The 26,150-nt window shown below is 36.7% G+C and overlaps 1 protein-coding gene across 1 annotated transcript in view; it reads left to right on the top strand.

The window, feature by feature from the left end:
• Positions 1-22,497, top strand: part of LOC105338038 (fibrillin-2) — a 37,973-nt gene extending 15,476 nt beyond the window's left edge. Inside the window, exons 18-65 of the mRNA XM_066086480.1 lie at positions 837-962; positions 1,261-1,455; positions 1,596-1,724; positions 1,886-2,032; positions 2,190-2,228; positions 2,338-2,463; positions 3,188-3,313; positions 3,532-3,657; positions 3,747-3,872; positions 4,037-4,159; positions 4,282-4,407; positions 4,490-4,621; positions 4,787-4,909; positions 5,224-5,346; positions 5,629-5,754; positions 5,919-6,044; positions 6,172-6,294; positions 6,564-6,722; positions 7,385-7,453; positions 7,577-7,696; positions 8,445-8,570; positions 8,706-8,879; positions 10,055-10,096; positions 10,204-10,332; positions 10,562-10,690; positions 10,796-10,921; positions 11,548-11,670; positions 11,910-12,035; positions 12,248-12,373; positions 12,485-12,610; positions 12,774-12,926; positions 13,026-13,091; positions 13,406-13,531; positions 13,633-13,755; positions 13,837-13,959; positions 14,059-14,175; positions 14,261-14,383; positions 14,487-14,633; positions 14,727-14,780; positions 14,894-15,019; positions 15,465-15,587; positions 15,872-15,988; positions 16,556-16,684; positions 16,933-17,043; positions 17,211-17,333; positions 17,653-17,755; positions 18,067-18,250; positions 18,617-22,497. Of these exons, the coding sequence (XP_065942552.1) occupies positions 837-962; positions 1,261-1,455; positions 1,596-1,724; positions 1,886-2,032; positions 2,190-2,228; positions 2,338-2,463; positions 3,188-3,313; positions 3,532-3,657; positions 3,747-3,872; positions 4,037-4,159; positions 4,282-4,407; positions 4,490-4,621; positions 4,787-4,909; positions 5,224-5,346; positions 5,629-5,754; positions 5,919-6,044; positions 6,172-6,294; positions 6,564-6,722; positions 7,385-7,453; positions 7,577-7,696; positions 8,445-8,570; positions 8,706-8,879; positions 10,055-10,096; positions 10,204-10,332; positions 10,562-10,690; positions 10,796-10,921; positions 11,548-11,670; positions 11,910-12,035; positions 12,248-12,373; positions 12,485-12,610; positions 12,774-12,926; positions 13,026-13,091; positions 13,406-13,531; positions 13,633-13,755; positions 13,837-13,959; positions 14,059-14,175; positions 14,261-14,383; positions 14,487-14,633; positions 14,727-14,780; positions 14,894-15,019; positions 15,465-15,587; positions 15,872-15,988; positions 16,556-16,684; positions 16,933-17,043; positions 17,211-17,333; positions 17,653-17,755; positions 18,067-18,250; positions 18,617-18,994 (6,143 nt within the window). The 3' untranslated portion in view covers positions 18,995-22,497. The remainder of the gene's footprint in view (positions 1-836; positions 963-1,260; positions 1,456-1,595; positions 1,725-1,885; positions 2,033-2,189; positions 2,229-2,337; positions 2,464-3,187; positions 3,314-3,531; positions 3,658-3,746; positions 3,873-4,036; positions 4,160-4,281; positions 4,408-4,489; positions 4,622-4,786; positions 4,910-5,223; positions 5,347-5,628; positions 5,755-5,918; positions 6,045-6,171; positions 6,295-6,563; positions 6,723-7,384; positions 7,454-7,576; positions 7,697-8,444; positions 8,571-8,705; positions 8,880-10,054; positions 10,097-10,203; positions 10,333-10,561; positions 10,691-10,795; positions 10,922-11,547; positions 11,671-11,909; positions 12,036-12,247; positions 12,374-12,484; positions 12,611-12,773; positions 12,927-13,025; positions 13,092-13,405; positions 13,532-13,632; positions 13,756-13,836; positions 13,960-14,058; positions 14,176-14,260; positions 14,384-14,486; positions 14,634-14,726; positions 14,781-14,893; positions 15,020-15,464; positions 15,588-15,871; positions 15,989-16,555; positions 16,685-16,932; positions 17,044-17,210; positions 17,334-17,652; positions 17,756-18,066; positions 18,251-18,616) is intronic.
• Positions 22,498-26,150: the final 3,653 nt, after the last annotated feature.

Genomic DNA, 26,150 nt, shown 5'->3' on the forward strand with positions numbered 1-26,150 from the left:
ATACGGTATAGAGAAAATCTTTAAAAATCTTCTTCTCAAAAACTATTAGGCCAGGAAAGCCCAAATTTGAGTGGAAGCCTCCCCAGATCTTATAGATTTAAGTTTGTTTAAATAATAGTCAAGGGTAGGGTGAGGCCACAATGGGGGATGAATTTTTACATAGGAATATATAGAGAAAATCTTTTAAAATCTTCTTTTTAAAGACTATTTGGCCAGAAAAGCCTAAACTTGTGTAGAGGCATCCTCGGGTAGTGTAAATTCAAGTTTGCAAAATCACAGTTCCTAGCGGTAGGGCGGGTCTTGATGGCAGTTTGTATTTTTACATAGGAATATATAGAGAAAATCTTTAAAAATTTTCTGGGAAAGTTTTCGGTCCAAAACTCAGTACTTTTATAGAATATATAGAGAAAATCTTTAAAAATATAATGGAAAAGTTTTCGGTCCAAAACTCGGTACTTAGTTTGAAAGCACAGGTTATGCAGATTTAAGTTTGATGAAACCATGATTCCCTAGAGAAAAGTGGGGCCACGAAATGGGGGGGGGGGGGGGGGGGGGGTATATAGGAATAGAGAAAAATCTTCTTACAGGTACAACAACAAAAGGGGCTTGGTATTTACCAAAAAAAAAGATGTGGATAAAAATTGGCAGGTTTTGAATTTTTTTTTTAGCAAGATCTACTGTACTTAGTTGTCAAGATATTTTGATACTGTACTGCTAATTTGATCAGAGTTAAGGCAATTGTTGCTCAGGTGAGCGATGTGGCCCCTGGGCCTCTTGTTTGGCAATATTTGTTCGAAACATTGTACAATTTGTTTCATAATATATCCTGTCTTCAGATATCAACGAATGTCTGGAAAGTAACCCCTGTGTTGGAGGGACATGTAACAACGTTCCAGGAAGTTTCCGATGTGACTGTCTGGACCCCGGTACAAAACTAGACTCCACCGGTAGAATTTGTCTAGGTACAGTTTATGTTCAGCCATTTCTGTATGTGAGAAAATTTGAATTCTTATGGCAATATGATATATATTTTAAAGAATGTTGCAAGTATTCTACTGGCGTGCAACTAGTTCTTGCTGAGTTCCGTTTTTCGACAGTGCATTGTTACATCATTTCATCAACACATTAAATTATGTACGAAAAATGATGTAACAATGCACTGGCGAGAAACGGTACCTGGCAAGAACTGGTCACACGCCAATACTTTTTACTATTAGGGAAGAGAATTTCTCTTTAAAGGCATAAAAATTTGTGTTGTAGACAATAGAAAGGGATCATGTTGGTTAGAAATTAACAATGGGCGCTGCGAGAATAATGCCCGGACTTTGGTGACCAAGTCCGAGTGCTGTGGGAGCATTGGAGTGGCCTGGGGTAGTCCCTGTGAGGAGTGCCCTCTTGCTCCTCAGAGACAGTGCCCAGTGGGCTATGCCAGCAATGATGGCAGAAACTGTATTGGTGAGTAAAAAATCATTTGGCGTTAAAGTTTGGTAGAACATTTACAGCTAGTGCCAACAATGATGATGATGATGATGAGGATGAAGTTGTGATAAGGACATTTTATATTGTTGATATCTTTATGCCTTTGATATTGACAGATATAAATGAGTGTGAGATGTTTGAGAATGTTTGTGAGGGAGGGGGACTGTGTGTTAACACGCAGGGATCCTTCAGGTGTAACTGTCCCCCCGGGCTGATACTGGATGCTTCAGGAAGAAGGTGTATAGGTAAGACAAACCAATGATATTTGATGTTCTATTGTCTGCTTTGTCAGTCTAATAACCTAGAAAAAAAATGTGTTTTTACATAACAGAACAGAAATGTCATAACATTCAATAGTGTAGAATATTTGAGAGGGTAAACGAATACTGAAAGTTGTTGGCTGCAGATAAAAGAGAAGGCACTTGTTTCTTGGAGTACTCTAGAGGATCTTGTGGGCGACCAGTGGAGGGCAGGTATTCTAGGGCAAAGTGTTGCTGCTCCCTAGGGAAGGCCTGGGGTCCAGATTGTTCTACCTGTCCGCGCAGGGATTCAGGTTAGTCGGTCCTGACTCATCTATAGTGAGACATTTAATTCTCAGTGGAATTGCTGAGTAGTGTTGTTCTCAAGACTCTAAACAACTTTCAAAATATTAGGGTTTTTATAAGAGATTTAAATTAATTTTCTTTTTTGTTAATCAATTTTCTTAACAGATGAATTCAAGAAACTCTGTGATTCAACAAAACAGCCAGGTATGAAGTTAAGATTTGCACTATTTGAGAGATTTTAATTTGAAGTTTAAAAACTATACTAGTAAATTTTACCACACATTTGCCTAATTGCATATTTAAAATGTTTCAGACATTAATGAATGTGTAGAGTTCCCTGACATCTGTAAAGACGGTGTGTGTGGGAACACTGTAGGTAGCTTTACCTGTAGGTGTAACCAGGGATACACACTGGACGAAACCGGCACCACCTGTTTGGGTAGGTACTCTGCATGCTCAAAAGATTTAATCCTTTTGTGTTAAGAACTTAAATGCAATACTTATAAATGCATTAGAGTTGGAATGCATGATTTACAGAAAGAGTATAACTTAGGCCAAAAAAGGAAAAATTAGTTCAGAGGCACCAGGGCTTTAGGTCAAATGCTGTCGTATTGATTGAATTTTTTACTTATTGAAAAGTAACTCAATTTCCATTTTTAAGTTAAATAATTATGAAAATAAAGTTTTTCCTCTGAGTAAATGTTGCATTAAAATACTTGCCTGCTGTATTATATTTCAAAATGTTTGACCTGAAAGCCAATACATTTTTATACCCCTGCTCCAAAGGAGAAGGGGCGTACTGATTTACCCTTGTGTGTCTGTCTGTCCGTAACAAAAATTTCTGTTGCATTTTTCTCAGCAACTATCTATCACAGATGCTTGAAATTTTAAGACACTCTTTGTTTAGGCATGCCATATGGTTGGATGTATTTTTTTACCAATCGAAAGTCAGCTTTCTGTTAAATGTCGACTTTGCTTGTTTTGTATATTCACATCAGAGCAGGGGTATTACTAGTGTCTTGTTCTTTGTGGATTATACATATAATTATATTACTTGATCATTTACTATTTGTTAATTATTTTGACTAGATTTCTTTTGTTTGTAAATCTTTTAATGATGATGTTAGCCTATTCTTGACATATGTAATATTCTTGATTTGTAGATATTAATGAGTGTCAGATCTCCTTTGGCATCTGCAGCAATGGCAGCTGTATAAACACCCCGGGGATGTTCCGCTGCCAGTGTGACAGAGGCTTCAGGCCAGTCATGATGGACCAGATGTGCATGGGTAATATGATCACTCCTACTCTCGTCATTTTCTTTGGTTTATGTGGTCATAGTTCATGTATATGAAGTATCAAAATGAAGTCAATATATATAATGCAGGTTAATGCATGGCAGTATTATACATATATGAAGACATGCTTATAACATATGTTATTCTCCTAAAACTGAAATTACTTGTAATATATAGTTCTTTTTTACAAATGGGAATTTTTTTTGTAGATATCAATGAATGTGAAGAAATATCTGATGCTTGTAAAGGAGGACTGTGCCTTAATCTTCCTGGAACATTTCTATGTGAGTGTCCGGAAGGACTCCTTTTGTCTTCGGATGGACAGTCATGTCAAGGTTTGGTTTTTTTTTACCAGACATTTATTATGGATCCATCTGTACAGCTTTCTTTTGGTCCAGTATTTGTGATGGTTTTAGTTTTGTAGATATCGATGAGTGTGGTGACAGCAGCAGTTTGTGCAGTAATGGTGTCTGTGAGAACTACCTGGGAGGATACCAGTGTCGGTGTCTCGATGGGTATGGCCCCAACCCTCAGCACACATCATGTCTAGGTAGGCACAACACAGCAACCTGTGTTAAATTTATGATGAGATATTACTATCTTTTACACTCCTGTATATATTCTTCCTGGAAGGGATGCACCTCTTGGTACTGCCATTGTTATATAGCTCTGATTTTTGTCATTGTTTTAAATTCCTGGAGGGATGTATTTCAGATATTGATGAGTGTGCCATGGGAAATGGAGGATGTGAAACGCTGTGTTTCAATAAACCTGGGTCATTTTCTTGTGGATGTGAACCAGGGCACCTTCTGATGCCTGACCAGCGGTCATGTCAAGGTAATCTCAGGGTTGGTTACCTTAACTGTGTGAATGTTATTTAGTTTTACTAAGTGTACCTGCTATCACATTTCAACTGTGTGAATGCCACACCATAATTGTTTCAATGGGTTTTCCTGTAGATATCGACGAGTGTAAGGACACAAAGGACATTTGCAGTGGGGGGACTTGCAGCAATCTACCTGGATCCCATCTCTGTACCTGTGTAGGGGGGCTGGTTCCCTCTGGAGACGGAAAACAGTGTCTGGGTAAATTAAGCTACTTTCAGACTATTTTCATATCTTTTCTTTCAAATCGTATTGGCTTGATGTCTTGTAATTTCTGTTGCAGATGTCAACGAGTGTCTTCAGAATGCCAACATTTGTCTCCAGGGTGCCTGTCACAACACCCATGGGTCCTATGAATGTATCTGTGAGCCAGGGTTTTCTGTGAAACCTGAGTCTCGCAATCCGGCCTGCACTGGTTTGTATAAGTGTTAACAAACCTTGATAAACTGACTAAGTTTTCTATCTTGACAATAAGAAAAGATTTCATGACCACTTACACAAAATAAAAATCCTCAAATTCAAATTTAAAAAGTTCCCAGGGCAAACTTGCTTTAATTTCTCTGTTTTTCTCTATATACAGATGATGATGAGTGTGCCACACGAGAAGCCAACTGTGATGTGAATGCCAAGTGTATCAACACCATGGGCTCCTACAAGTGTGACTGTGTGCCCGGCTACTCAGGGGACGGCTACACCTGTAGAGGTCTCTCACTCTATATATTGTCCTATAATGTCAAATAACCACATCTTTTACAAAGATATGTTTTGATATACACATTCAGGGTTGTCTCTAAAAATTGAAGTAGAAGGAAGAAACAAAAAAGTAGAAGGGGGGTCTTGCTTATAGCTACATTGTGTTAAAATGCAATAATAGCCGGGTAATTGGGGCATTATAGGCGGGGGAATTCCTTGCCTCCTGGGTCTTAGACAACCCTGCACATTACAGAGCAAGTTTCTCAAGTGACTGCTGTGGTACTAGACACTGTAGAGATTTGACCAGCAGTCTGTTTTTTTCAGACAGCAATGAATGCACCCGTGACAATGGAGGCTGCTCTATACATGCAGACTGTATTAACTTGCCGGGGAGCTACAAGTGTGTCTGTGAGGAGGGATTCAAAGGCGATGGCTACAGCTGTGGTGGTGAGAACTAGACATATCTAGTGTCTTAATGAATCAATTAAATTCGTTTTCAGTTTTGTAAACTAATTGTGCTATCGTGTATAAATAAAGGACATTATTATTACTATTATTATAGTGTCTCAACAGTTGATCCGCTTTATATTGTTAGAGTTTTAATTTAAAGTTAAATGCATGTTTAACAACAAGTTTCTAGCTGTTTATGGCAAGAAATTATCACTTGTGTTCTACAAAGCTACATGTACGTCATGAGCTATAGACTTTTGTTGACACTGTGTACTTCAGATGTGGATGAGTGCTCCATTAACCCTGACATTTGTCAGTATGGGAGCTGTATTAACCTGGCCGGGAGTTATAGATGTGAATGTGACATGGGATTCTCCCCTACCCTGGATGGAAAGGACTGCAGAGGTCAGTCCATGGAATCCATCACTAATTCTCTCTGAGATTAAGGAGATTTGAATTTTGCATTCATTTGTTACATACCTCATTTTTAATTAATGGACCATATGGACCAGCAACTCACTTTTACTGGGAATTGAATGTGGGAAGTAAGTCAGTGTTTTTTATTGTAGATATTGATGAATGTAGCTACTTCAGTAACCTTTGTATCAATGGGGAGTGTGAAAATACCCTAGGAATGTTCCGATGTCGCTGTAACCAAGGCTTTAAACAGGACGCCACGGGAGGAAACTGTACAGGTGAACCAGTTTACTTCATCGGAAATAATATTAATATCAATATGATATTAAAATTAAAATAATATAATAATTTTGTATTAATATATACAGTTGTAAGTTTTGTCATGATTTGTTTTGTTTGTTGTAGATATCAATGAGTGTGAGAACTCTGACAACTGTCTGTACGGTACCTGTATCAATGTTCCTGGCAGTTACATCTGTCAGTGTCCCCTCAACAAAGTCCTCAACCCCACAGGGACAGCCTGTATCGGTAGGTATAGCTGGATATACATGTCGTAAACCTGGCAAGCTCTCGGATCCTTATTGTAACATATATTTTAGCATATGAGTTTAATCTAAACTCTCATTTTAAAAACACTGAACAACAAACTGTGGGGAATGACATTATTTCAATTACATCCTGATTAAATGCATACCTTGCCATTCATTATGAGTACTTGTTAGTAATGGGGGAGCGTGAGGTATGTGAGCTTGCTCACTTTTTCTTGCATTGTAAATCGGAAGATTTTTTAAATACAGACAAGAGACGTGGTAACTGTTACTTGGAAGTCGATAGTCGGGGAATTTGCAGCAATGTGATTGGTTCCGATGTTTACAAGGCCAGCTGCTGCTGTTCTTTTGGCCAGGGCTGGGGCGAGGTGCCAGGACGGTGTGAAACTTGTCCTCTCAATGGAACAGGTAATATAGAACACTCAACTTAACACTCAGGTAATATAGAATGCGTAACTTAACAGGTAATATAGAATGCTCAACAGCACAGTTAAGATAGAATGTTTAATGGAACATTTAATATAGAATGCTAAACAGAACACGTAATATAAAATGCTTAATGTAACAGGTAATTTAAAATAAAATGCTCAACAGAACAGATAAGATAGAATGGAACAGGTAATATGGAATGCTTACCAGGTAAGGGTTGTAAATTTTGGAACAGATAAATAACCAGTAAGTTTGATAAAAATCAATGGAACAGGTAATAAAGCAGTTGTGTACAAAATAACAGACTCAAATTGCATATATTGAGAGGAATTAATTTAAAATAATCTTTATAAAGTACCGCTAAGGCCAAAATAAGATAATTGATTGTTTGGAATTGCCTCCCGCCTCATTAAAATACCTCCACTGATAAAATTTTCTCTGCAAAAAAAAAATTTTAAGAAAATTTTTCAAAAATTCCTCCCTCTCTCCTGGGTCTAGAAACCTCATGATAGCAATTCCAAGCAAATATTTTTTTAAGGATGCCTTAAGAAGAAAGCAGCTGATAAGTATAACACAATTTCTCACTTGAAATTTTATCTTGATACTGTACAGTTGTATTTAAATGATGATGTTTTCTTTAGTGGGCTACCAACTCCTGTGCCCTGGGGATCCAGGACTGCGCCCAGACGAGGGGACAGGGATTCCTATTGGTAAGTCAGCTCTCATATATATACTTGTATATTTGTTCTTATCTTCTTATCATTTATGAACACAGATTTTGGAACTGCATTTAATGAAGATCTAATTCGCCTGATTACTTGGGTTCTCTGTAGACATAGATGAGTGTCAGGAGATCGATGGACTTTGTGAGGGCGGGGAGTGCCAGAACACGTTTGGCAGCTTCTCTTGTGTGTGTCCCAAAGGCCATCGATTGGTGAACTACAGATGTGTAGGTATGACATTTATCTAACGCCAACTATATCATAGTTTATCCAAATAAGGCTTATCACAATGTGTAACATTGTGTTGAACTTTAATGATGCATGAAATTGTATGATTTTGTTAAAATATCCCTCTTACATTAAATTAGACAAATTAAATGTTTTAAGAGCTATGTTTACTAGACATTGATATTAAGAACAATTTACATTTTAGGATATATCATAAGGCTTGTGAGCAGATTGAACATTGCTAAGTGTAATTTATTGTTTCATGTTCTTTTAAATGATTTTCTTAAAAAGTAAGTATTTTATGATTTGTATAAATCATTTGTTGCGTGTGTTGCATATAAGATCACACTCCTTTTCATTAAAATTTATCTGTTGTATTATGGTGGGGTTCATGCTCTGGAACATGAACATAATTATCAGTACATGGTTTGGAAATTTATTCATATGAAAAACAAATTGATTAAAAATGTTCATGCTGCTGTTTTCAATTTAACAACTTTATAAGCTCTGTCAAGTTATAAATAAAAAATGTTTTTCATAGATTTAAACATGTGAAAGATTATTTCATTAATTATCACAAATGATTAACAATGACTGATTTATACATTTAGATCAAGAGAGACACATAATGTAGAGCATAATGATAAACTGATTAGACATTTATTCAATATTTCTTTGAGGCGTCATGGCTTTTGATTTTTTTTTTTGTTGTTGGTTATTTTCATGCATAAGAATTATCATTGTTTGACAGACATTGATGAATGCAATGAGAATGGACCGCTGTGTGGGGATGGCTCCTGTGTTAACACCCGGGGCAGCTATAGGTGTGTCTGTCCCGACGGCTATGTCCTGATGGAAGGGGAGACCAAATGCATGGGTCAGCATCTACTAGGACTGATATCAAAACAACTATTGAAAGATCTGAATTTGATGTGTAGTAAAGTGGACTCTTATTTTGGTAATCTTTTAGTCGGAAGATAAGGGTTGCTTATGAATTTTATGTATTTTTCAGATATGAGGAAAGGCAACTGTTATTCTACCTACTTTACAACCACTGGGTCCCGCCCACCACAGTACATCTGTGAGAACCCCCTGTCTCGTAACCTGACCCGCGAACAGTGCTGCTGTACGGTGATCGGGAAGGCCTGGAACTCCCCCTGTCAGCCCTGTCCAGAGTCCGACACAGGTAGGACAGCTCATACATACACTGTACCTCTCAGCCTGACACAGGTAGTACAGCTCATACATACACTGTACCTCTCAGCCCGACACAGGTAGTACAGCTCATACATACACTGTACCTTTCAGCCTGACACAGGTAGGACAGCTCATACATACACTGTACCTTTCAGCCTGACACAGGTAGTACAGCTCATACATACACTGTACCTCTCAGCCCGACACAGGTAGTATAGCTCATACATGCACTGTACCTTTCAGCCTGACACAGGTAGTATACAGCTCATACATACACTGTACCTCTCAGCCTGACACAGGTAGTACAGCTCATACATACACTGTACCTCTCAGCCCGACACAGGTAGTATAGCTCATACATGCACTGTACCTTTCAGCCTGACACAGGTAGTATACAGCTCATACATACACTGTACCTCTCAGCCTGACACAGGTAGTACAGCTCATACATACACTGTACCTCTCAGCCCGACACAGGTAGTATAGCTCATACATGCACTGTACCTCTCAGCCTGACACAGGTAGTACAGCTCATACATACACTGTACCTCTCAGCCCGACACAGGTAGTATAGCTCATACATGCACTGTACCTCTCAGCCCGACACAGGTAGTATAGCTCATACATGCACTGTACCTCTCAGCAGATGATGGTTTATATGATGTGGAACTACGTAACACTCTCAGTTTGATATCTACTGTATATTGCCAAATGGATTTGATTTTAAGTTCACTCGAATTACTAAAACATCCTAGCAAATAATACATGTAGGTCTGCTTCCTCTGATATAGGAATTGTCAGCATTAAAATGTAAATGGCCACCATAGGGATTGTGAATGTGGTATGATGTAATGTTTTAATTCTGATTGTTACACATTTGGCAAGAAACTCTCAACAGAAATACTGTAATGCACTGGTACTGATGAATACATGACACTGGAATGATAACTGTCTTAATCCAACTCCAATAAAGATCTTCAAGACTACATATCAAGTTCAATGTAAATTTTAACATGAGTAAGCATCAACTTATCACAGGAAACATCTCTTGGACCATGCATTGGCTGCTTTCTCTTATGTTTTGACATTATATCTGTACAATAATGTAAAAGATTGTTTGAATAGCAATTTGGTATAATGATTTCATGGCTTTTGTCTTTGTAGAGGAATATAATTCTCTTTGTGAAGCAGTATCAATTGTCAAAGGTAAGAAAGTATACCATTTATGTAACTGTTACACTCATAGTTTCTTGATTTTATTTGATACTCTGTTTAGTTGATCAAAGCTAAATTATTTGAGATTGTTGTTTTAGATATTGATGAGTGTGCTCTGTTTGGAGATGCTATTTGTAAAAATGGCCGCTGCATTAACACAAACGAGAGTTTCCGATGTGAATGTAACCCAGGCTACAAGTATGATGTGGACAGTCATAGTTGTTATGGTAATGTTTCAACCATTTTTATGATTATTTAGACTGGAAATGCATAATTATCAACTTATCAAGAATATTATGATTATACATATTATGTAACTTTATATCTATGGTTAAGCTAATAAGATAGAAACCATTACAAAGGTCTTAGGTTAGAACTTGTCATTTCACTAGAATAATTTTAGAGTCAGCTTGTAAAGCACATTGTATAGTTGCATTTGTATTTTTCATTGTTCAGATGAAGATGAGTGTAGGCGAAGCCTGCCTCCCTGTGTCCCCATAGCGCAGTGTGTGAACACCCCAGGAAGCTACAGGTGTGAGTGTCCAGCAGGCTACAGGCTGCATCAGAATGGACATAACTGTCAAGGTAAAACTCGGTCACCAGCCAGCAGCAGTGTTTGCTCATGACTTATTAGAATGTATAGTTGTCAAGTGATCAGAGAATATTCTGTTTATTATACATTTGTTGTAGATATTGATGAATGCACAATGTTTCCTGGAATCTGTGCCAATGGATTCTGCACCAATTTAGAGGGCAGGTTTCGCTGCCTATGTAATCAAGGCTACAGACTGAATCGTAACAAAGACGCGTGTATCGGTACGTCTTATATTATTGTCATTAAGCTGCTACCTTTATCCAGTTACATATAGAAGTACTGGTACTAAAGTGATGCTGTAGATTCCTTATTTTATGGAGGGACTTAATTCTTATTTATTTGTGTATCAAATCGTGAGAATATAAAATCGAGAACACTGAACTTTTATCCTAATTCCTCTTAGTTCTTAGTTATGATTTTACTCAAATATTAATTCCTCAGGTTTAATTAGGAATCTACAGTATACAAAAAGAAAAAAAACACAAGAAAACTATCTATATAAATGCATGTAAAACAATCTTGCTGTGAGTATTGTGACAAAGATATAGTTAAGACTTGCAAGTTTAGATTTCAGGTATTGCATGTGTACACATGTACTCCCTGATTCTTTAGATGTCACAATGTATTCATTCCCTTGATGTAATCTTGTGTTTTATTTTTATTGAATATAATAGATTACATTTATATGGAATCAAAAATGTTCATCTAAAATTGAAATTTCATTTTTTGCAAACTTTACAGTACCGGTAGTTAGAAGTACAAATAAGACCCTTGATAAGCTTCATGTAACCCTGCAAATAATTTGACAATGATGAGTTTGACTGTTAGAGCACTGTTTACTGTACAGACATTGACGAGTGTAGTTCCCAGCCTGGCCTGTGTAACAATGGAACGTGTGAGAACACTGATGGACGTTACAGGTGTCACTGCCACCCAGGCTTCAGGCTGACCACCAATCAGGACTGTGAAGGTAAGGCCTGGGTCTACAAAGGGGGAGGGAGGGGGCAGGGACCAGACCAGTGTCGAGATCCGACTTTGTTGTTGGCCTTGGTCTGGTCAGGTCACACTGCCAAACAGGTCTTCATTGCTCCTCAATATCTTATGTTGACCAGAGCAAGGGAGATTCAATGAAGACTTCTTGGAAATTAACGTGTATGAGTGTGTGTTTGCACTTTAGATAATATCGCTTAAATTTGATTTGTTTTATAGACATCAATGAATGTCTGACAGAGGTGGGTCTCTGTCAAAATGGCCGCTGTGTCAACACGGACGGGAACTTTACATGTCAGTGTCAGAGTGGCTACATGATCTCCAAGGACGGACGCTCGTGTCAAGGTCAGTCCTCTGTATGCACTCTTCATAGGACATGTAAACACTAGCATGCTTGTTCCATTTATCTGTATCTTTTTATTGAAGGTGAACTTCATTTGACTCAATTAATGCGTAAATACATGTACATATGTTACCCAAGTGTACCTTTTACCTGCTATGATCTTTGTTTACAATTGCTATAGTGGAGGATCAATAGATGGCCTCATTTATTTCAGATGTTGATGAATGTACCCTTTTCAGGGACATCTGTGGTAATGGTGTGTGCAGGAATAGGGAGGGATCCTACGAGTGTATCTGTCAGGAGGGCTATGAACTGACCAGAGCCAGGGACACCTGTATGGGTAAGGTCTATGATTCCAATCCCATTCACGAGGCAGCACAATAAACACACACATGCCCAAATAAGTATCAAAATATATGTACCTATTGTAGCTTTGTTGGTTTCTGTTTAGATATCAATGAGTGTACCTCGGTGAGGGGGATCTGTGCCGGGGGTCGCTGCAGGAATCTGGAGGGAGGCTACAGATGTGAATGCCCCCCTGGGCTGTTACTGACTTCTGATGGACAGAAATGCATAGGTAAGATCAAAAATGTATTATAGTTTAACATAGATCAGTTAGTTCTCTATACATGGCACAACTTGTAACTACATGTATTTTCAATTGAAATTAAATTATTGATTAATTTTGGTTTGCAAATGATAATATAGTTACGTAAATTTATACATGTTACTGTTTTCAGATGTGCGGATGGGGAACTGTTTCAACAGGTTTAGAAGTGGTCGGTGTGTATCTCCGCGTCCCATCAACATGACCAAGGCCGACTGCTGCTGTACACAGGGCCAGGCCTGGGGCAGTCAGCAGCAGTGTGCTGTCTGTCCCACCCAGCAGGAGGGTGAGTCCAGATAATAACTCATATCTACATTGAACGTAGATCTAAACAATCAGCTGCTACAAAGGGTCTTCACGAGATGGCTTTTTTTTCTTATTATAGCTGAATTCAAGACTCTGTGTCCTGATGGCTACGGAAGAGTGGTAGATCCCTCAGGAGGAATTGTGGGTAAAGTTATTTAGAATTTTACAAAGCGTAACATTTTATGGATTCCTTTAAAATGGAAGGTTCATAGACACTTTAACTTTAAGGTACAGACGAGACAAAAGGATTTTGGTCTATGGAATTTAGTTCAAATTCAATCAGTCAGAAAATGAAATCGGTTGTGATTGTGAGTAACATGTAGTCATGTTTTACTGTATGAAGATCTACAGTATTGTCCAGTTCCAGCTGAATTGTGAACTTCTACAGTACTTGACGTTGTGTTTCCAGTCAGTTTGAATATTTTTGTCTATTTGGCTTTTATTCTCACAATTTGTTAGATGTGAATGAGTGTGCTGTAAATCCAAACCTGTGTGTAAATGGAATATGTATAAACATGGACGGATCGTACCGCTGTGAGTGTCTGAGGGGATACACACTGGGGGCCGACCAGAGAACCTGTGAAGGTAAGAAAAGAGTGACCGTGTATTGTTAAAATAAAGACTTTTCTTTCAATTTACCTAAAAATCTATAGACTATAGTATGATATAATGATTGATTTTTACAGATAGAAATGAGTGTGTTGATAGTGCAGGCATCTGTGGTAATGGAACCTGCAGGAATAGGATCGGAGGGTTCGAGTGCCTGTGTAGTCCAGGGTTTGAACCAGGGGCAGACAACACATGCCAAGGTATCAAAAGATTCAGTGAAAAATTAGGAAGCATGTAGCAAAAGTATTTCCAGTTCTAAGAACTCCATTTATTTGTTATAGATATTGATGAGTGCAGTGGGCCACAGAACAATTGTGCTTTCCGGTGCGTGAACCTTCCCGGAACTTTCCAGTGTGTTTGTCCAAAGGGCTTCACTCTGGCTCCTGATAACTCTCACTGCCAGGGTAAGGCTTCTCTCATTCTCCAATCAATGGTAATCAGCCATATCCTTACTCACAAACATTTTGATGTAAATTTATGCAAATATCATAATTACTGTTTAGATGTTGATGAATGCCAGACACGGGTCAACAACTGTCGATATGCTTGCAAGAACTTGGTGGGGACTTTTATGTGTGTCTGCCCCGAGGGCTTTACTGGCACCGGGGACAACTGCAGAGGTAATGCAATATAAGTGCTAGAATCTTAATCTGTTTTATTTCTATGATATAGGTATCAAAATTTTACTCTATTCTGAATGTTTAGATGTTGATGAATGCAGAGACCCTAGAGTTTGTCAGCCTGGCCGGTGTGTCAATCTCCAAGGAAGTTACCAGTGTACCTGCCCCCCGGGATACACCCAGAGTCCTGACAGAAAATCCTGTCTTGGTAAGAACACTGCCAGTGAGAAAACTCAAAGATCTCAAACAGTTGTGTAAACCTTGTTATCTTATGAAATCTCTGGTTTTAAATATTTTAAGTATCGTTTCAGATCAGAGAGAGGGGAACTGTTTCCTTGAGTTGGTAGGTGGAAGATGTGTGCCCACCTACTTCTACAGAATGACCAATCAGGAGTGTTGTTGCTCGGGGGCAGCGGCATGGGGCCCTGCCTGCAGCAGATGCCCCGCCCAGGGATCTAGTAAGCTTATGATTGAAGTGGCTCTAGGATGAACATTCATGATATTGAACAAGCTGAATTGATCATCTTGCTTTGTCCTTCTTTTCTTTGCAGGAGAATTTAAGGCCATGTGTCCTGAAGATATTGGAAAGACACCAGATGGAAAAGGTATCAGTGACTTTAAAAAATATAAATTTTATTGTGACAGTCTTGTTTCAACATGTCATAATTTTGATTTTCATGAAAAAAAATGCTGAAGATTTTTCTGTGTTTCCTTTTAGACATAAACGAGTGCCTAAAGTTTCCAGGAATATGTGGAAATGGTTATTGTATCAACACCCTTGGATCTTACAGATGTCGTTGTAACCGTGGTTACAAAACTGATATCACAAACACAAAATGTATAGGTAAGTCTAAAAAAAATACTGTATTTAAGAAATAAACAGCAATGTATAAAAGTTCACCAGGAAATGAAATTTGTTGGTTGTGTGATCAAATCCTAAGAAGCCAGTTTGGGTTCACAGAATATTTGATCATGTACCAAACAAGTTCATATCCTAGTGATCTTTTTAACATTTCTCTTATTACTTATGAATAGGTTTAATTAAGTCAAATCTTTTTGAGTCATTAGTATATCTGTGTTTATATTTTAATAATGCAACCGTCAAACCATTAGCTTGTGTGATGATCATTGTGATATCAAATATAGGACCTCTTGACCAGTTAAATGGTTCACACAGATACTTTGTATTTATAACATTAGCTTTTACCTGATATGAAATGTCTTCTGGTGGCAGTTAGTTTCATTCCACTCTATAGTGCATTTAAAGTTTGTCCTTCTGTTTTCCAAAGATGTGGATGAGTGCAAAGAGGGTACCTCTTCCTGTGAGTTTGGTTGTGTCAACACGGTAGGCAGCTATACTTGTTCCTGTTCACCGGGGTACGTCCTGAACAGGGATGGCAAAACCTGCAGGGGTACGCATCTAGTGGATTCTCAAGAATTGAACATTTAAAGAGTACTGGAGTGCGACCAGTTCTCGCCAGGTACCATTTCTTGCCAGTACATTGTGACGTCATTTTTCTTATATAATTATACGTGTTGATAAAATGACGTCACAATGTACTGGCAGGAAATGGTACTCGACAAGAACTGGCCGCATGCCAGTACAGTCATGAAATTAAAATCATTCAAAGACTGATGAAAGTAGACATTGATTTCAAATTAAAGGAAGTTACTTGTATTTTTGATTTTTTGATAGACTTGGATGAGTGTGCTACCATGAAGCACAGGTGTCAACAGATTTGTACAAACACAGAAGGCAGCTACCACTGCAGTTGTAAGATAGGCTACAGGATGGAGGCCAACCAGTGTAGAGGTCAGTCAGTTGGTAACACAGGCCTGAAAAGTCTCCCAGTGTGTGGACAAAGGCTAATTGATCCCCTTTTAATTGTATACCCAACTGTTCTCCTTCCTTGGTACTAGTACTGTTTATTTTACTGAGAGTGATTTATCACTCATTGAAACTGATGACATAGTACACATAAATTTTGACATAGTACACATAAATGTTAGAAAGGTAAACCCTGGACAATGATAAAAAAAAAAATTAGATTGTTTTGTCATTTGTACCTTAATAGAAGGTTATTACTCTATTTCTAGTACCAGTAAGTAGAACAGAATCTGCTGTACAATTAACTCCATCGATACAGTTCATCTTATTTCAAATGTTCACCAGTAAAATAAATGTAGCTCTACTGATTAAATGGATTATGTTTATAAATAAGATCACTTGTACAAGATAGATGTGATGAATTTCAGAATAATAGTTACCATTACTGCATCAGTGTTCAGATAAGAACGTATTAAGCATTTGCTTATTGACTCACTCTCATACTGATAGCTGATTTATGAAATACATGTAGATGTGAGCATTCTGTTGTAGATATTGACGAGTGTCGGGAGGATCCCTCTCTTTGTACTCCAGGGGGAACATGTCACAACACAGCAGATGGATTCAGATGTGTCTGTAAACGAGGCTTCAAACTGGACTCTACGGGCAGGAAGTGTGTCGGTAGGCCTGATACCTCCAGGGAAAATAGGGGTTGATAAAGTGCCAATAATATATGTACAATATATGTAGCTATCATATAAGCTTTCCATATTTACATTTCAACTGTAAATATATACATGTATTTACATACACTGAGAATTGAAAAAGATAGAAATGAAGCTTGTACTTGTTCGTCTGCAGATTTAGGCACATCCTTGAAATAACACTTTGCAGTATACTGATGTGTAATGAGGATGATCATGTTTCAGACATCAATGAGTGCGAGGCTGGCCGCTGTGATGATAGATGTGAGAACATTCCTGGTTCATACAAGTGCACATGTCCCCCAGGCTTCAAACCGGTATATGGCCAGTGTATAGGTACATATTCCACTTTGTGGAGTTAATAATTAGCCAATTACTGTTTGGCATTGGTACTCAAGATATCAAATTTTATCAGTTGGGCTTATTTTTAAGTTGTTTTTTTTTTGGGGGGGGGGGGGGGGGGGGTAAATTTTCATTTGTGATTAGACTCTGTCTCCTTACAGATGATAACGAGTGCCTGACGGAGGACGTCTGTGGCCTAGCTATGTGTTACAATGTGCCTGGCTCCTACAACTGTCAGTGTTCACCAGGCACAAACTTTGATCCAAGACTTATGAGCTGTTTGGGTAAGACCTTGATTGTTTAACTAATGATAAAATTAAATATATTACTTAATCAATTAATCAATTTCTTTATTCCAAAAGACATACAATGTACGTCTTATAGCAGTTATAATTATGATAGACAATACAATCAGAAACACAGATCAAAAAAAGTGAGGTCAGTCCTTACAAATCTTGTCAATTATGTACATACAAACTCAAATGTTAACAGATTTTGTATTTGCATGGACAATGACTTATAGGTTAATGAAAAGTATGAATGATACAGGTTGGAGATTTGTTGTAATAACACAGTGCAGTCATGTGATCACTGACATTTCAGGGGCCAATATGTGCGTGAATGCTCCGTGTCTGTTTGGCTGCTCCCCTTCTGGCCCCTCATTTGTGTGTGGCTGTCCCCCGGGCTATCAGAGTCTAGGAGTTGGGTAATGTATTCCACAGAATACTCCCATTAGGCTAACAAAAATTAATTTCTTGTTTCTCAGGCCCGCGCGCAACTGATTTAACATTGCCCATTGCCCATTTTTATCATAAAATGAATAAAATAAAGTTCTGATAGTGCGCTTGCTTATTCCGGAAAAAAAATCATCACCCCCCAACCACAACTGTTTTTGAAAATGTTAGCCTGAGAACCAATAGATTAATTTTTTATGGCCTTATCATTTTAAAATAGTTTCTGTTTGTAATCACATGTATGTGCTCTTTGTTTACTGTTTTTCTCTCATTCTGCATGCAGACATTGTGTAGCAGTATCCCCAGATAGTGGGGTGGGAGGTTCCTTTCCCACAGGAGGTGACATTCCTCACGTCCCAGCTCCAGACTCTGGAAAACCGCCCCAGGGCGAGGGCTGCTTTGAGTGTGATATAAAAAACCAAGACATTCCATTGTCAAAGAGAGCCAAGAGAGAAGTTCATTATCAGGTCAGTTTCAGGCAGAATACTGTAAATTCCTTATATTACACGAGTACTTAATTCCGCGACCCTGCTTGTTTGTATCAAATTGTGAGAATATAAAAACGCGAACATAGAACTTTGCTCTTTATTTCTTATAGTTCTCAACTCTCAGAAAATAATAGCGAGATTATAAAATCCACGAAGGGTGCTTTTTTGCAATTTTACGCGGTAATTAATTCCTCGCGTTTAATTAGGAATCTACAGTTCATAGACCACTGTTTACAATGTCACTAAAAATTGGATTTTTCATTAGATTGATTTAAGTACAGCTAAGGATGTTTGCGATTTAAAATTGGAAAAAGAATTATCTGTAGTGATTTGAATACATTTCAGGCTTCTGCTGTGGATACTAAATGGCAAAAACATCATTCTCAGAGAGAACTACAGTCTGCTGTTGTGACAGAAGTTCTTAAACTTTATGTGAAAAGGAAAGATATATATAAGAGGAAAATGTTGATAGCAGTTCTTCCCTCATTGATAGCCTTGAAAAATAATGTCAAATACCACATACTGCGAGGAAATGAGAAGAAGATATTTGTTATTCATAAAAAACATGGCATTAGTTCCTTACAATTTCGAAGAAAAATTCGAAAAGCTAGAGTGTTAAAACTAACAGTTGAAGCCAAACCAATTCACAAAGAAGAAAAGGTGGCAGGATCAAGGGTCATACTTAGAAGAACTCTTTTACATGTTGAGGTGCATGTGTTGTAGACCTGAGAACTGATTTTAGAAATGTTTTTTTTTTTTGCTACATTTGAGAGTATTACATCTCGCGTATTGGTGATTATAACCTTAGGAAGAAATGTGTGTTGATAGCTAATGTGTATATTTATATACCGGTACATGTACATGTATAACAATGTAAATTTTATAGGACAAGTACCATCTGTGACTAGGATTTAAAATGTCCAGTCTGTAAACTGAACATCTTTTTATACCCCCGCAAACGGAAGTTTGGAGGGGGGGGGTATATTGGTTTCACCCTGTCCGTCTGTCTGTCCGTCTGTCTGTAGATGCAACTTTTTCCCCCCTATAGAATTTTTTACTACTGCATAGAACAGTCTTAAAATTTGTACATATGTTGAACACCATCTGAAGATGTGCACCTGCAATTTGTTTTAAGATCAGACAAGATTTAATGATTTTATGACAGTTTTCATTTTCCGCATTCTATATATATATTGTACACTGATGTTGAAAAGTAAGGGAGGTAATCCTTACAGATTTTATTAATTAATTATTAGTATTAAAACACTCTAAAATATATTTATATAAATACATCCAGATAATGTTTTTTTTACTTTATGTCTTAACTAAATTTATTTTTTATAAGTATTCTATCAACTGGCAATGCAAAATTTTTGTTTGTCAATGATAAATTCTTAGGATATAATAAGAACATCAAAGACAAGTGTGGCTGAATTCATTTGTCCCAAGGGGGCCATTATCTGAGCCATGGTTTAGATGGAGCATGCGTTTAGGGAAAATTGATTATCTGTGAAATGGGCAGTGGTTTTGGGGCTATTTTTAAACTGTTTCATGTAAACCAAAAGTTTCTATCATTATGAAGAAATAAGTAATATCAATATTAATGAAGAAGTTAACTATATTTAGAAGTTGTTTAAATTTATTAGTCAAGTAAATTGATGAAGTGACCCTATAGGGCATTAATTTAAATGAAATTCAATATTACTGATATGATTGTAGTGTTTTGGCAATTTTAAAATTGTTTGCAATATTAAATTTTCTTTTTTACATATTTTTACATAGTATGGTAATTATGGTAATGTTTTGGGACTTTATTTAATTTAACAAGCTCATCAAAGAAAATCATAAACCTATGGGATCAATTTTCTGATATGGAGTTCCATTGTACCTTAGGAGAAAGTGAGGAAAATTTGAAACAACTAACTGCATCTGTCAAGACTCTTATTAGAAAGATATTCAAAGTCTTATCAACAGAAGAGCATTGCTTAGCTACCGGTATTTCCATTTACTAGAAAGGGAGGGGTTATTGTCATTTTGTTGGTTTTTCTTTAAAACAATTAATTAAAAATAAAATATCAGATACATAAATTTGTAAATGTATTACTGTTATACATATGTATTTACAGTGAAATTCTGACAATTTTTATTTTAATTTTTCTGTTTACTAATATTTTTTTTTACAATTCTAGATTTATTTTCATTTGTTTGTGTTCCAAACCTTCATTATTCAATTCAGTTATTTGTCCCATTTGAAATTAGCCTTGCGGGGGTATTAGTCCCATTAGGACAGTTCTAGTTATGCATAGGAAGCTGTAACTTGAAACCCATGTATGAAAGTAAGATTCACTTATATTTTATGGAACACTGCTGTTCAGTTAACTGAATTTTAACCGAAATGTCTGAAAAGGTGGCTGAATCATAGGGCTGTACCATTTATAAGTACTCCTTTTGGTAGCATTTTTGTTGGCTATGTCGCCTGAGCTATTGAAGCTCGACGAAGCTCTTCTGATCACAGTCTGTATTGTTGTCATCTTATACTTATGACATTTTCAGCACATGCTCTAGAACTACTTGGTCAATTTAATTTCAATGTAACTGGGCACAGTGTTTGTGGGTTAAGGACACAAATATATATTGATATGAAAGGCCATGTTCCTCTGAAAAGGGGGAGATAATTAAGTTCAAATCATGACAAATAAAGGGGCTGCAAAGATATTTAGGGAAGCTTTTTGAATGCTAAAAATTAATGTTTAATAGTATTGATGTGTATATTTTAGCTTACCAATATGGCAATACATGTATTGTGAAAATGTATTAATTAAATCTTAAAAAATCTTCCAACTCACACATCGGGGGAGATATACTGAATGCATTGTTAAAGTCCATGAAGCCGTGAATGCAGGACTGTTTGCCTTGAAAGACTGTTCACGCTGAAACATTTCGCCCCGAGACGTTTTGCCAAATTTAACTATGTGGTAACTACCACTTGTTCCCAGTAATCATTAAATTAATGTCTTTATACCCATTGAATCAATATAATCAATTTATATGGGATTTACTAAAGATCTCACAAACTTTAAAAGACCTGATTGAGATAACACACCTGTTGATATTTTATCTCTATGGTAGAAAAAATTACAATTCTATCATTATATGATATCTTAATATCATTTAAATGTGATCATACTTAAAAAAATTGTATACTAGTACGCCCCTTTACTTGAAACCCTCTACCTAAATTATGAAATTAATGACCTCTAGTTCAGGTCCTTGAAAATGTATGAAATTTTACATTTTCCTCGATACTTTCAGTTATGGGAGAGGGGTTAGGGTGACAAATATGACCATGATATAAACATGTATTATTTTTAGATCATTTGAGTGACTTGGGTAACTTCGGTTGGTAAACATTAAATAATAAAGTCAGGGTTTAGACTTCAAAATGAAGCTTAAAATGAGACTTCCTGACTATAATACTCAGGTGAATGTCAAGGCCTGTGAGCCTCTTGTTCTTGATACATTACCCAGTTATACAAAAGTAAAGTCAGAATACTCCTGAATTGTAACGGCTGGATCTAATCTACTATGTTTTTTTTTTTACAGATATTACATAAATGTAAATTTTATTCACCTGTATCATCTAACTCTTTGAAACATCAAAACTATTGTAGATGTTGCAGTCTTTTCCAGTAATTTTTGTTTAACAGAATTGAATATGTACTTAAACATGCTTCACTAGAAGAATAATTACCTTAAATCAGCATTTATTGGTATTGAAAACTCATTTTTGAAGAAACAATTCTGTTTGCAGGTAGGCTTTATGGTTTAATGATTTTTTCATTTCTTGGATATTTAATTCAGTTTGAAATAATTAATTTTTTTTTTAGAAGAAAAAATAATGATAGAAATGTTTTGTTCTTTGCAAGATCTATATATAGTTCAAAGATCGTATAGATTATTTTAAATGCTGTTTTTTTGTGTCATCATATATGTGCACTTTGAATGTATGTGAAGTTTATGGATCAGATGACAAAAATCAATTCATATTGTGTGTTCATTACATATTGAACTTGTAACCATTTAATAGAATTAATGATATTGTAGGCACAGAGAATGTACTATTGCTGTGCAGGTCGACACCTGTGCTGCTGTGTATTGATTTCATTACAGTGTGTCGTATATTAAACATATATCAGGTGTTACAAATTAAACAGATAAAAACGATGTTTAAGGTGTTTCTGTTATTATCAGTGGCTGGTTGGGGACGTATAGGATCATCGCAGTAGCTTCCGGCAAGTTAAATTGCTGGAAAGAACTACATTTTAATAAGTTCCAATTAATTTTGCTCTTAAATGCCTTGTTAACTTGGAACATTTTTAATGTTTTACCATAATTGAAATATCAGTTAAGTCAGGTTACAGAGGAGATACAGAGCTTATGATTCTTTGTTATACAAATAAAGCCCAGGTTGTTAATTTATTTACAAAAAATGTACTATGAATAAATTTGTCAAATTATCGTATCTTAATCATACAATGACTTGTGACAAGTTAATAAATGTACGCGTATTCATTGTGTTTATAAAATCCCCCTCCCCCCCAAAAAATGAAATTTTGAACCCTGCAACTCACTTGAAACTTGACAAATAACATTCAGATATTGGGGAAGCATTGGAAATGCCAATTTCAATCATTGTAAATAAATAAAATTCAAAGAATTTAGCTGAAATTCTGCCTATATCCGTTCAATGTTGAAATCTGATGAAACAAGAGGCATGGATCTTTTGGGATATAATACTTACTACAACATCCACAGTTCTTCAGTTTGCCTAGATGTACATATTGGGTCAAATTGTCCACTTCTGTAGTATGTCTTTCCACTACCCTCTTCTGTTTCATATGACTGACAATCACCCTCTTCTGTGACACGGAGTTAACTTACAATCCGCTCTTTACCACCATCCTCTTCTGTTACATGTAGCTACCACCATTCACTTCTGTTACATGTTGCTTACATACCACCATCCTTTTCTGTTACATGTAGTTACCTACCACCATTCTCTTCTGTTATATGTAGCTTACTTACCAACATCCTCTTCTGTTACATGTAGTTACTTACCAACATCCTCTTCTGTTACATGTAGTTAATTACCACCATTCTCTTCTGTTATATGTCGCTTATTTACTAACATCCTCTTATGTTACATATAGCTAACCTACCTTACATCATCTTCTGTTACATGTAGTTACTTACCACCATTCTCTTCTGTTACATGTAGTTACTTACCACCATTCTCTTCTGTTACATGTAGTTACTTACCAACATCCTCTTCTGCTACATGTAGCTAACCTACCTTACATCATCTTCTGTTACATGTAGTTACTTACCAACATCCTCTTCTGCTACATGTAGCTAACCTACCTTACATCATCTTCTGTTACATGTAGTTACTTACCAACATCCTCTTCTGTTACATATAGCTAACCTACCTTACATCCTCTTCTGTTACATGTAGTTACTTACCAACATCCTCTTCTGTTACATGTAATTACTTATCAACATCCTCTTCTGTTTCATGTAGCTAATCTACCTTACATCATCTTTTGTTACATGTAGCTAACTTACCACCATTCTCTTCTGTTACATGTAGCTAACCTACCTTACATCATCTTCTGTTACATGTAGCTAACTTACCACCATTCTCTTCTGTTACATGTAGTTACTTACCACCATTCTCTTCTGTTACATGTAGCTAACCTACCTTACATCATCTTCTGTTACATGTAGCTAACTTACCACCATTCTCTTCTGTCACATGTAGTTACTTACCACCATTCTCTTCTGTTACATGTAGCTAACCTACCTTACATCATCTTCTGTTACATGTAGCTAACTTACCACCATTCTCTTCTGTTACATATATCTTGCTTCTCATTACCCTCTTCTATTAGTACTCACATGTTGCTAACTTACTATCATATTCTTATGTGACATGTTGCAAACTTGCTACCATCCTTTACCGTTACATTTACCATGGTCTCGTGAGTTAATCTGTTTCAACTTGAGTCATTCATTTTGGTATGATTGTGGACTAAAATGTAAAAATGATACCGTATTCTATAGGACTGTCGATGCCCACAGATAGGTTGAGAAACATTAACTGGTCTGGTATGAGGGCCCCTGTCCCTCTTGAATAGCTTAAGAAATAAGAAAAGTGGAAGTATATATATTTGAATTCTGTTACCCCCCCCCCCCCCCCCCCACCCAAACCTAACCGAAGTCGCTCTGAACTTATTTCACATGTTTAATGACTTCGTACTTTGAAATCATAGTTATTAAGTACATGTAAATCATGAACTATTGATACACTTTATGGGAAAATAAACATTAAGAGATCAAGAGATTATATATAGCTCTTTGCAATCACACCTAGAGACAAAGAAAATATTTGTTACTACTCAATGGACGTTACAAATATTCTAAAAAGCAACATCAAAAAGGATAGAAATTGAAATGTGCACCCGAATGTTTTCTGCTTATTTTCAATCAATGTGTTTATCGAATTCCCAACCTATAGAGAAGATACTACTGTAACAATAATGTAGCATAATGACAACGAATGCAAAATGATAACCTACCAACTGCACCATGATCGGACAATTTACGTGAAGATGTATATGACAGTACCTAAATCCATTTGAACCATCAATTATAAATGTTCAGCCTTCAAACTATGACAAGTTTCAAAGTCTTTAAGTGATGTAAAGAGGCAATGTTTGTCACTTCACTGAACCTATCAAAATTCTAGTGTAATGATTTAAGTAATTTAGTATTAGTTAAACAATGAAAAACAACGACACCAGCAAGTGGTGCTAAATATAATGCATGATAACAGAAGTATGTTTTCAATTCAGTTTTTGAATTTCGAATACTAGTATTTTTTTATCGTTTTCAAATATTTTGACAGTAGCAGTTGCGTTCCGGAGTTGAGGATGAGTGAGATGGGTCGGGATTCGGCAATATTGATGTTAATTATAATCAAAGTACTAAAGTACTGTCGGGAGTTAATTTTTTTTAAATTATTACCAATTTTAAAATCAACGATATGTTATGCAAATTTTTATAATATGAATTCTCGAACTTTTCCGACAAGAATTTCGAGAAAACCCCATATGAATCTTGTTGTGTAACATCTAAAGATAGCATTAATTCCATCAAACTGTGTATCAGCAATCGAAATGTTTCTAAAAATTGTACACGTCTGGATCCAAGTAATATTGAACTCTAGTCTGGTTCAACCAGACGCTCGGATGTCTCCGTTTATCTCCGACTTCCAAGAGAGACTCTCTGCTTGTCGGAGATTTACGGAGACAGTCGAGCGTGTGGTTGAACGAGACTATATTGAACTCTTGCGTAAGAATATATGCAACTACAAAAAAATCCCAATTGAATTGTTCGTACTATATAATTTCTGACTATTTTCAAGGTATTTATAAATACTTTTCTTTTGAAAAACAATGGTACAGCATACAGTACACCGAATTTATCTATTATTTTTAAGATCTACGTCTTGTCAGCGGTGATGATTTGTGCTTAGGTCCAAACACTGTTTCACTTTCGGTTTGCCAGAGTAACTGCATAGGAGAGTTGATTAAAATCAACTCACAAAAATCTAGCCTGAATATTCCCGGGGAAAGAGGGGGTCCGGACCCCCTTAAGACCAGTCCGTGGGTTATTTGCATGGTTGTTGCAATGTTGGAAAATTAGAATTTTAAAACAAACAAGTGAGCTTAATTAAACTTAAAATCGTGCGCCACGGCATGATCAATGCATAAATCATTTGTGGCAGCATGCGCGCATGTACCAATCTCCGTACTCA

The sequence above is a fragment of the Magallana gigas genome, chromosome 6, assembly GCF_963853765.1.
Source record: "Magallana gigas chromosome 6, xbMagGiga1.1, whole genome shotgun sequence".
NCBI lineage: Eukaryota > Metazoa > Mollusca > Bivalvia > Ostreida > Ostreidae > Magallana > Magallana gigas.